We start from the raw sequence: 12,417 nt of genomic DNA, 5'->3' as shown, positions 1-12,417 counted from the left end.
CGCCCTGTGAAGTTTGCCTGTGAACAAAGTGTTTTGATGTGTGTGTGTGTGTGTGTCCTTGAAGTCTAACAAATATGTTGAATGTATCACCATGAAAACCGATTGTCTCTCTACCACAGTGCAGTGTGTAGGTTTGCAGGGGATTTGTCTTTTCAGTAATTCTGACCTGAAACCTTGAGGATAGTTTTCTGCAGTGAGAGTTTAATTCCCAGCTCTTTTGTTCATTGTGTTGTTGTTGGGACTAAAAATAGCTTCCGCTGTTTTTCGCTGTGAAATGGGGTGATGGACATTCGCTTCATCTCACGAGCTGGACTCGTTGTTTCAGTCTGCGTGAACCTGAACTGCTCCACTGAGAGAAATCCCACATGTTTAGAAAACTTGAAGAGGGAGAGACCGACCTCTTGTCCCGAGGAGAGTTTGACCCTCGTTTTTTTTATGATCACACGATTTAATAAATACAACGAGCTGAGTGGATTCATTGTTGTTTCTCTGGTCTCCTTTGGTAGATCCGTTACCTTGGCAACAAGTGCTCTCCCTGCAAATTGTATTTAAACACATTGTTAAAGTTCAAATGCTTTAATGTCTTTAATAAAAGAATAATATACAACTAAATTACTGTAGCACCAAATGCAATAAAAGTATTAAACATAGAACACAGATTTATTAAAAAAGAATATAAAGTCAAACATAAGGACACTTAGGTTACACACAAGCGTATGATTCTGTCTGAGCTCGATGTAAAAGGCCTTAAAACCTCTTCGGCCGAACCAACAGGAGACGGTCTGGTGCTGCTGTGGCGGCGCAAGCCCATCCCGCCCTTACAGCCGTCGCCTAGCAACAAAGCTACCGGCGAGAAAACATTCTTCGGTTGATTGTAAATGTTGAAAAGATGTTTTATTAACGTGTTTGGTTGAGAGAATTGAGACACAGCTACGTTTGTATTTCAGCCTCATTTACTGGACAGTGGGAGGAAGTGGAGACGTGTCGTCCATCTTGATACACACGGTGTATGTTTTCACCACAGCTACCACTACAGGCTTTTCACACAGTGTGAGGTTGAGATTGAGATCTTAGAAAAAGATGTCATGGTTTTTTTAAATTATCAGGAAATAAGAAAACACTAGATGTTTATCCGGTGATTTAACTTGGTGATTAAGGTCTGGTTCATTAAAAAAGTTTGTTTTCCACCAACAAATAACACATCTGCAGTTTTAGGCAACTGAATTACTCAGTCAAGCAAGCAAGAAAAGAAAAAAATAGAATTTTAAATTTGCCATTGATTTACTTAAACCCCTTTAATTCTGGAGTTTCACCTCACTGGTGATATTCAGACTTTCTTTAATCCTCGGCTCCACTGAACTCGAAGAATCATCCCACCGCAGACGTCTCTTTGTCTCGGTAGAAATGTCTTTTATTGATCCAGGGCTTATGTCATGAAAAGTGTCAGTATCAGGGACGGTTTGCTGGTCTGACTCCATTTGTTCTGGAGCAATGATGGTCCCAATTCTCCAGCTGGTGTGTGTACCTCTTCCTCCAAAGCCACCTTCACTTGGGTACTTCTATGGAGCTGAGCTATTACACCCCCAGTGTCCTCCGAGACCCCGCATGATCTCTGGCCCCGCGCGTTTTAGCAGATCGCTTTATCCTGCGGCTCAAGTTACACGGCGGCTGTTCTTCAGAGCACTCATCAGTATCCCTTTCACAGCCGTATTGTTATACAATTCGGTGAGCTCGGCGTGTTCCAGGGAGCTTTACACAGATTCAGCGGGAAAAGCCACGGAGAAGACGATGGGATGCGAACACACTGAAAACTGGAAATGGAGAACATTCCCAGGGCCCTGATAGGAGGGTTCACAGCTGGGGGTGTTATCATCAATGTGCTGCTGCAGGAAGGGGACGATGCAGGATGCTCAACGCCTCAGGGCATACTCCACTCTCCTCTTCATCCTCCACTCTCCTCCTCATCCTCCACTCTCCTCCTCATCCTCCACTCTCCCCTCATCCTCCAGTCTCCTCCTCATCCTCCAGTCTCCTCCTCAGCCTCCTCTCTGGGTTTTCATGCACTTTTTTCTTTTTAAATCTGAGTCTCAGTATCACTTTCTGCTTTATCTTTAGAGAAACCTCCTCTCGCTCAAACACACACACACACACACACACACACACACACACACACACACACTCACAAGCACATAGGCCTAGACGCACACTCACACATGCAGATGCTCGCTTACTCAGCTAATGTCTGTTGCTGCGTGAGCCTCAGGTTAATAACTGTTTATTTTTTCTTCTTCTCCTCTGCAGATGCCGGCTCAGGATCAGGAGACGATGGTAAGATTACTCACCCTCCTCCTCCTCCTCCTCGTCTTTCTCCTCCTCTTCCTCCTCCTCCTCTGCTTTAGCTCGTGCACTGCTTCTGGCTCATTGTGTTTGTCCACTGAATAGTATGTTCTGCTGTAGCAGTGAACAAACGGATAAACACACATGTGAGAGGTTTGATTCACTTTGGGGAAAGTCAGTTCATCTATAAAGTATAAAGTAATAAATCCCCAATATTTGAATACATTAGACCAATGTTAAAATAGATCAAACAAACATTAAAAAGCAAATAGAACCTCAATGTATAAAAGGTTTAAATAAGACACTAGCACCTGTAGGGAGCTAATTATCAGCAGCCTCCAAAATGATCAGAGTTGAATCAACACCTCCTGATACTGTTTCAGACATTAGGACCTTGATGACTGTCGTGTTGGACTCTGCTGGTTTTAGCTTGCTGTACCTAATAAACTGCCAAAGGGGTGTGTGTCAGTTTTGACAGTGTGACAGTTGTGACAGCCAGTTCGTGACAACATGCACTGTCTTGTCTTGATAATCACTCAGAACCGTTTTGATGTTCACACCCACACGTTCACACCCTGTCCACACGTCTGTCAGGAGCACTTTGGGCTTCGGTATCTTGCCCAAGGACACTTCAGCCTGTGGACTGGGATTGAATCAGCTTTATCTACATGCACACAAGGAGCGGACGGCTTCCAGGATTTCTCTTGCAGCTTTAACTTCATGCCACACATAATAGAAATAAGCAACACCGTGCACAGACATTATGATCATTATCCCACTCATGCAAATGAAATGTAAAACAGCGAAACCTGTTTTAGTCACGTTATCTTTCACTGGGTAATATCCACTGCAGGACACATTTCAGAGTCGGCTCTTCCCTCGCACGGAGACTTTACACAGAAAGAAAACTCTGTCAGTCGATGCTCTTCGTTACATCATAAAGGAGAGTTCTGCTCGCAGCGGCTGTGGTGGATGATTGTGCAAGAGATAATTATAATAAATAAAATAAATATGTGCGATGGATTTTCTGTCCGAACCATTTTTCCACTTTCTCTGAGCGGATTTTTCATACCATCGTGGAAACTTATGGCCCGGGAGGTCAGAGATGATTTGATTGTTCTTTTTCTTCTTATTGTTTGTTTTTGTTATTGCAGTTAATGAACACTGGGGACGAGAGAAGATGCGAGTTCAGAGGTGGTGATAAGCCAGTGACAGTTTATTGTAATAAGATGGAAATAAGCTTCGGGCTGTGACTGACTTTTTATGAATAGCTTTTCTGAATAACTGATCATGTAAAACCTCCAGTAGATGAATAATGTGTCGTTCAACTAAGACTCTAATTCGTTATCTAATCGCCGAACAAGCCTCGGCCCTGACGTCACCACGGACCGGGACACGGTCGGCGGTGGAGTTTATCCGTCCGTTTGCTTGTGTGCGTGCATCTACTGTATTTACACTCGTCCCCCTGTGTGTTTACCCATGCAGCTCCTTCATTAACTCTCAAGCATGGAGGTTCACCAAGCATATGAGACAGAGATTGGAAAAAAAGAGATTAGTCCACCCCCCTCTCAAAATAAGACGGCAGACAGTTGGATGAACGAGCGGAAATGAAACCGGTGCTGGGTCAACAAGAGGGACAGACAGAGAGAGGGAGAGGCTGGACAAAGAAATGGCCTAAGGGAAAGTCGCAAAATAGATAACGGCAACTGAGGAAACAGAAGGCGAGTCGGGCAGCGACGGAGGGAGAGAAACAGGACAGACGGTGATAAGAGACAGGAGAAAGAACAAGAGGAACAAAATAAACATGCGTGTCCTATGGATGAATATATTTCCTGCTTCCTGCTTTGCATTAAACTCAATTATCTGAAGAGGCTCCCGGTGCCGCAGCAGGACAAGGAGCACATACATGTAACCGCACACCGGGATTGTCACACAAGCTATTCTGCTTCATTTGCGCTGATTTTCTATTTTAATTAGCAATTAATCAGTGTCCTTGGGATCCGTGGCCCCTGGGAAGTTACCCAGTGGGCAATCAGTCTTCAGTCTCCTCACACCAGAATACAGATCCTAACCATGGCTACGAGAACAATATTCAGTTTCTTTCTATTGATTGAGTGCCTGGAACTCGAGGTTTCAAGCCACTCCCAACTCGTGCATGAGGACATATGTCTTCCTCTTTACTTCCTCATCTTTATTCATTCTTAACATGTGGAACGGCCCAATCGCATGTTTGTTATGAGTTCAAAGAACCGGTTGAAAACACACGAAGCAAACATTAGCTTAATTGGTTGCTAGCGAATTTGGTCAAGAAAATCATATCAGTAAAATGTGTTGGGGCTTTGTGAACAGTTATTGGAAAGAAACAAAGATGAGTGTGTCCCTGTGTAATACAACAAGCAGACTCACAAAAATGTTATTATCCTTACAGTTGTTTAAAGTAACATTTAAACAACGTTATATAAGGAAAGAAAAGTATGAGGGAAATAAAGCGTGCTGTGAAGAGTACAAAATGAAAATAGCAGTTTTTAAAACGTAAAAGTAGTCTACTCGCTAAAGCACAGATATAATTTGGTTGAATTAAGATTTTAGATGATGTTCACGTAAACACGACAAGTTATTCCTCCAAACTAATGCGGGGATTAGTACTATAAATACTACATTTTAATACATTTAGTCTTTATTAGGAAATCTTTAAGACTCAAAGTTATACCAGAAATGTATATTGAGTCCCTTAGAATAGAACTCTCTGTTCATAATATCATCTACCAACACACACAGCTCTAGATGGAATAAGAGCATTGCACAGAGACAGCATCAGGTGGGGGGGGGAGGTTGAAGAGTTTAGTGTCATTACGCACCTTAAAACCATCCGCTAAAACCAAGTGAGAGAAGCTTTTCCTTTGTACGAAAGCTTATTATGAACGCCGACCTTGTGAGACCTCTCGGTGGCTCCGACTAGAAGCCGCAGTTCTGTCCTCAGTCTCCAACTGTCAGATAAAATATGAGGAATCGATCATTTCAAGAGGAAGAGAGACAATTAAGGAAAAAAAATAGCTCCGGGGGCCGAGAGGGTATTTGTGCAGTATAGGAGTGAAGGTGGGGAGAGGAGAGGGCAAGGGCAAGAGGAAGAGTAACACAAACACACCCTGTAAAGATAGAATCATTGCAGAGGTCAGAATAGATGGAGAGATACAGTAGAAGAGAAGGAAGGTAAGGAAGGGGGGGTGGAGAGAGCTGCTGGTGTTTTATGAGCGGGGAGAAGGTTAAAGAAAGTGGTTGTAAAAGGCGGGTTGGACTCCTATTGAGGAATCCAGCAGTGGGGAGCCGTCCTGGTAAAAATCAAATGTATTTTAATGGTCAATGATAAATCTACACACATAAAACTTGGGTCAGCTGGGTAGTTGCCAGTTTCATTGGCTGTGTGCGTGCGTGTGTTTGTGTGTGTGTGTGTGTGTTTGTGTAGAGCAGCCGCGATGCATCAAGTGTGCATTCGTGCTGGCTTTGTGAGTCCTCTTTGTGTATTTGCGTCCCTTCTCTGATAAGTGAGAACACAAGTCGACTGTGCAGCGACATGCCCTCGCGACACGAGCGTGGTCACATGGTTCCTTCGGGCAGAATCAGACATTTGTCAAAATCAAATTGTACAGTGGAGAAATTGAATTGCACTCACATGGCAGGACAAAGGGGCGAGCGGAGCCTCAGATTTGTACGGGTTTCAACACTTCCTGTCCAGGAACAAAGAGCGGTCAGAGAGTTGAGCCACGCGGGCGGCGGCGAGAAGCTGTAAAGCTCATTTGTTGAAACAAAAGAAAAGATATAAGACTGAGATCGGAGATTTGTGGCTGTGAGATCACTGCAGAGATATTATTAGCCCGACTAGCAGCATTGCCTCATGGACGGCAGTGACTCTGCTCTCACGGCTGCGGTTCAGACTGAGATTTCTCAGTAACTTGGGTTTATTGCCGTGAAAGTGTCTGCGTGCGGTAGCAGCTGTTTGTAGAATACGTGTCAGGACCATGGACAGCTTCAGCTGGAGAGAGACGTCTGCACCGAAGTGGACGAGCACAAAGGCTTCTTATATGTTATATAGTAGGGTGTAGTTTCCATATGAGCCATATTTATATATATTTAATAAGCCAAATGTTATGTTAGATTATATTTTTCATCTGCGTTTGTTTATGTTTTAGCAAAATGACACATGGGCCATGCTCCTGGATGGATTACCAGGGAAGTAGGTGGAGGGATGTGGTTTGAGTCAGGGAGGAACCCATTACATTTTGATGGTGATATGAGGGAAAAGATCTTTTCACTGATTTCCCATGAAGGTAATAATTATTGGGTCTTGATTAAAACAAATCAGGCATGTTGATAAAGGGACATGAGTTTGTGCAATTTGCAATTTGGTGAAACTTGATTGAATTGGAGTTATTCTAGTTACCTCCGCCAAATTAGTCTGTTAGTAAACAGGATTTTGCAAAACTCACTGGACTGATTACCACAAAACTTGCTGGAAGGATGAAGTTTGGGTCAAGAAAGAACCCATTCGATTTTTGGTGAGGATCAAGGATTTTCTTTTTTCACTTAACGGGCGTTTTGTAACGGTTTTTCTTTTGGTTTGTTTTCTCAGCCTGTTGCAATGTTAGTTTGCTTATGAAAGACCCACATGTACTTTATCTCTGTGCTTTCTTTGTGGCATTTACTCACTATTAGATATAAAGTCTTCAGGTCCACATTAGTCCCGTATAGAACCATCTAGAACACAGCTTAGGAGCCATTAGGACACTCAAGTCTCCCAAGTCCTGCTCTGTGGGCTCGGTGGACCGGCGGCATTAAAGTGACCTAATTTCACTGCAGTTCCGAAGTGTAACTCTTATCTAAATTAAGCGCTCTGTCAAGGTCAAAACAGTGTCCCGTAACTTATCGGAGCCATTTCTCAGTGTGAATGGTAAAAAACGAGTCCATTATGAGTCCTTAGCCGCAGACAGAGAGAGAGCATGGGGACTGCCTGGAGTCTAATTACCAGTATTTATGGGGCACTCTTCGAAGTGTCTCTCTCTCTGTCTTCTCAACTACCTGATTTCCTTTGTGCGTCTCTCCTATTATTCCCTCCGCTTTGTTTAGCCGCAGACTTTTCAAGCACCTCGGTAAAATCGAGGATATTAAAATCACTATCCTGCCATTCCATCACTGTAGATTAGACACGGGGTCCGCGGGTAGATAAGAGAATTAGATTAGTGTTTGTATATTCGAGCACCACGCCCCTGTCTCCACTCTTTATTCCGCATTTACTTTTCTGAGTGTTGACTAATGAAAAGATAAACACTGCACTTGGCTTAATTGAAATACAATAGTGTGATTGGGGTAATTAATCTAATGATCAGACCCCCGCAAACACTATGGATTTGCAAGCACTGTATTAATTTGAATTACGGGCGAGGCTTCAATATGGTGCAATTATGAATTCAATTTTAATGGATCTCCGTCCGGCAGTTTGCAGCAATGCACAAAAATGATTATAGGAGGAAGGACGGCACATTTTACTATTTTACTGAATCTCCAAATGTTGTGGTGCAACATGTTAAATATCGAAACTCATGAATGGAGGGGCCTAATATTAACATTAAGATGAATGAAGATTCTGTAATAAGCTGTTTCTTTTCCTATCATCTTATATATGTTAAAACCATAAGATGACTTGTTCTAGTTCTGTCCTAATGTTCAGTGAATATTCTTGCACCCTAGTGGACTCCTTGTATCGCACAGTGCATCGTGAGAAGTGGTGTAGTTATTTTTAACACTGTCCTGCTGATGAGCTCACCACATAGTTCCCGACATTGTTTGAAGTCAGAACAGAATAGAAAGACGTTACTGATGTAAAACAGCTGACTGACCCCGCGGTTCCCCTGGCGACTGGTCCATCCATCCACTCCCGCCTCAGCAGCCTCCACAATGACGAACTGCTGCCCCAGTCACACTGCTATTGCTATGGTAACCAAGTTAGAGGTTTAGGGAAGTGAGTAATCTAATCTTCCCACTTTGTGGCATAACGATAAGGCTCACCACCGCCAGCCCACCCGTTTGAGTGTGTGTTTGTGTTGTGTGTGTGTGTGTGTGTGTGTGTGTGTGTGTCTCTGTGTGTCCTATTTGGTCATTCTATGCTGCATGTCTTACCCACACACACACACACACACACACACACACACACACACACACACACACACACACACACACACACACACACACACACACACACACACACACACAGAACCTATCAAGCCAATATGTTCCACCCTAATAGGCAGGTGAAAGCCGAAGGGCAGATAGGCTTCCAGCCTCGTAGAAAAGTCTGAACCTTACTGAAGTCGACGGTCGGCACCAATATCTTCAATATTAGGGGAAAGCTTTTCTTTTGGAGCTGGAATCGCACAATGTTCTTGAACTAAAAACAGACTTAATCGCACACGGAGATCTTTCTGTCATCACAAATCTTTCCTTCCAATTACTGAGGAGCATTTGACATGTATGCGGGATGAGCAGCTGTCGTTGGGATGAATGAGGCGACATCTCCGTTTCTCTATTCAGCAGATTCATGCATATCATTAGAACATGAATTAGACACATGTAGTGATCAATATTTGTTCATTTTTAATCATTGAAGACACTCACACTCTTCTGTTGGTAACAAAACTGGGGTTTAAAGTCTTTGGACTGAACGTCATTCGTGAAATATAGTTTATTGCACAATTCCACATTTAAAATTTAAGGATTCGAGCCCAATGCAGGAAATGTTGTGCTCCTTATATAGCAGAGCAGGAGGCAGAGGGTGTGGAGGCTAATGCAGGAGATGGGTGTGTGCTCTGCTGCATTCAGGAGACTGGAGTTTGTCCGGTTAAATGGCCACAACAATAATCTCTCCCTGACATTAACCAATAGTTTAAGTTGACTAAAGTCTTGTCTACACTACTGTAGATATTTAATTGAATTGAATTTAGCTGTAAACTTGTAATTAGACCTCACAGTGCTAAACAAACATAAAGAAACAGGTACGTAGCTGCTATAGTTGTTGTTTCTGACACTTGCTCATTGCACAAAGCAACAGTGGCAATGCACGAGGTGAGCTGTGAAGTTACTGTTTCCCAAACGCTCTGTACACACACATACACATAAAATGGGAGCTTTAGAAAATCGGCACTTTGGAAGGCGATTGTAAAAATGCTGTAAAAATGCTGTTTGCGTGTTAACGAGAGTCTTAAACGCAGAGGAAGCAGTTTGTAAAACTTTATTTACCATAAACACATGCTGATATTGTAGAAAACACATCTTAACTACTTAAACATTTACATAGTTTAACAACCTTTCCATGGATTGTAATTTCCTACTCGTGATGAGGTTGACATTAAAGAGCGATTATGCAAATTGCTCCACTTTCGGTTGGTCAACAACAACCTCGATCTCTTTTTACCTTATACAATGTCTGAATATGGCAAATGCAACATGGCTGATCTTTGTATCTGTGTAGTTTCTTTAAGAATTTGTAATTGCAGGCAGAATGAGATGTTTTAACCCAATCAAACTCATAAAGTCACATAGAGCTAAAGCGGAACGATATTTATGTAAACCTGTGTGACCTTAAGGGAGCTTTCACACCTTGGTTTGGCCTTTACAGTTTTGCTGAAACCAAGGTGTGAAAGGTGCTTCAGACCAAGTGACACAAATTAAGTTTGACCAAAAGAAGTGGTCTCGGTCGGGGTCAAACATAGAAAGATGACAACCTGCTGCCGATGTCAGACAGACGACCAGATACAAACCAATCAGTGTCAAGCATAGGTTGACGCAGGCGACGTTGGTGATGACTACAGGATGTATGTCATATCAAATCCTTTAGTGTGCAGTGCAATGTGAAACCAAAACCAACTTGGTCTGAATTTTCAGGTGTGAAAACGCCATAATTGACATCAGTATTTTCAAAACAACGACATACACAGACCTCTGCCATCCCAAAAAAACATGAACAGTATATTATGACTGCTGAACGTGTACCAGGTTCGCAGGACTAGAAAACATTTGTGCGTAGAGAAGCTTCAAGCATTAATAAATTACAAACAGAAAATAAAATTGAGTGAACTTTGACCTTATGCACATTTCTAACTGCAAAATAACAACCAATTATTTACCGTGTTCATGATCCCTACAAATGGCTCATGCAGCCGTGTGAAAGCGAGTTGGTGTAGCTTCATTAAGAAATAGAGACGTGGCAGGTTGGCAGAGTTGTGTGTGAAAGAACCTTGTGCAGGCTAATTTAGAAAAAACACATTTGAAAAACCTAGCAGCTCTGTGCAGGATACAGGTTAATGCATTTCACTCCCAACGAGGCTCTGCTCAAAAAAGGATGTTTTCATTTGTACATATTAAGTCACTTTGGATAAACATCTGCCAAACAGCTGGTTATCGTTCTACTGAGTTTAATATTCAGATTCACGCTGATGATGATGAAATAAAGATGAATGTTTTGAACACACAAACAAACCCCGTTCCTCGCAGAGTGCGCCGTGTGGAGAGGACGGGCATATGAGGCTTATTTGAATGCATATGAAGATATGTCTCCACGTTAACTCCGATCTATCCGATGTTCTCACAGAGCATACGTTAAGGAAGAGCACATGAGGAAAAAGGCTCGGCCCAAAAGGCTTTATTTTGGCACAGGGATAACATTGTAATCTAGACCGAGAGGGATAGGATCTGCAAATGAGATAGAAGCAAAGTCGTTAGATCCCTTCATCCCTTCACGCTTCCCCCCCTCCATTTTCCATCTCTCAACTCTGCTGCTTTTGCTTTTCCTCCGTCTCTCCACGGGAACGTATCCAATCATGCCACTCTGAAGTTATTATTAAAAATTCCTTTGCCTGTGTGTGCATGCATGTGTGTGCGGTGTGTGGTGTGTGTGTGTGTGTGTGTGTGTGTGTGTGTGTGTGTGTGCAGCAGAGGCTCTGAATGAAATGAGCTGGGCTGGGGCAGCATCGAGGGTTCAGACAGTATCTGGAGTGAGAAGGCAGCGCGAGTGGCGAGTGGCAGCCGCCGCCGCGTGACAGAGCTATCAGCGGAGACGGGTGAAAAGTGGGACAGAGACTGGCAAGAATAGCAGGGGTCACCTTTGGGCCGCCTCCCCCCCTCGCTCTCACAGGCATCGGGGATTTTTATTGTCATGTATTTTTTTGTCATTCTGAAAATAATGGAACAGGGACGAGGAGAGTGGCACAGCAGGGGGGGGAAGATTGCACTGAAGCGAGGCCCACGGAAAGGGAGGGATGGACAGATATTGGGATAGAGAGGCTGGAGGATTGGACTTTTTTTGTCTGTAATGGCTGGGTTTGACTGGGATTAAGTGAAGGAACGGTGGGGGGGGGGGATCAGGTGGTCACTTTCAGCATGAATTGGCCCCTGTGTGTGTTTTCAAATGGCCTGGTGTCGTAAACTGGCCCTTTCCAGTTTGAGTGTAAACTAACGGTCAGCGCCTGTGAGCCTTCACATCTGACTGGAGAGAAATGGATTGTAAAAAGTCCACGTGCGGCTGCACTTCCTCACGATGTCAAAACACACAGTGGATAATAAAACAAATGACAGATCGTATCTTCCGACTTCCTGGAAAACGTGACATAGTGTATATCAGCTCAGTGATATTCAGTTATATTGCGCCATAACCATCTGCTGCTGCTGCTGCGCACACACACACTTACAGTGGATCTGTCATGTCTGCATAGAGTGTACTCGGGGAAAACAGATAGGATGTCCCAGATAAATGAAGGCTGTTAATCTGTCATGCGGCGGCAGCGGCAGCGGCAGCGGAGACACCCACTCGCCCCTCTGGCCTTTCCCCGGGGATTTCATGTCATGCAGTCTAATGTAAGTCAGATTAAAAAAAAAAGAAAACATGTGTAACGATACAATAAAGCTCGTCCCCGCTTTGATTCTCTGCATCTGAATTTGAAAACACTACTGTGATTAACTCCATCAATACTGCTCTCAACATCACAGGCTTTCGGTTGCCATGGTGATAAACTCGTGACATCCCCCCCCCCACAC

The 12,417-nt window shown here is 43.4% G+C and overlaps 1 protein-coding gene across 1 annotated transcript in view; it reads left to right on the top strand.

The window, feature by feature from the left end:
- Positions 1–12,417, top strand: part of tmeff2a (transmembrane protein with EGF-like and two follistatin-like domains 2a) — a 100,627-nt gene that overhangs the window by 49,416 nt on the left and 38,794 nt on the right. Inside the window, exon 4 of the mRNA XM_035175564.2 lies at positions 2,302–2,328. Coding sequence (XP_035031455.1) covers positions 2,302–2,328 — 27 coding nt within the window. The remainder of the gene's footprint in view (positions 1–2,301; positions 2,329–12,417) is intronic.

Source organism: Hippoglossus stenolepis, chromosome 13 (genome assembly GCF_022539355.2).
Source record: "Hippoglossus stenolepis isolate QCI-W04-F060 chromosome 13, HSTE1.2, whole genome shotgun sequence".
NCBI lineage: Eukaryota > Metazoa > Chordata > Actinopteri > Pleuronectiformes > Pleuronectidae > Hippoglossus > Hippoglossus stenolepis.
Note: the sequence above shows the minus strand (reverse complement) of the source record. Positions and strands in the feature narration are given on the sequence as shown.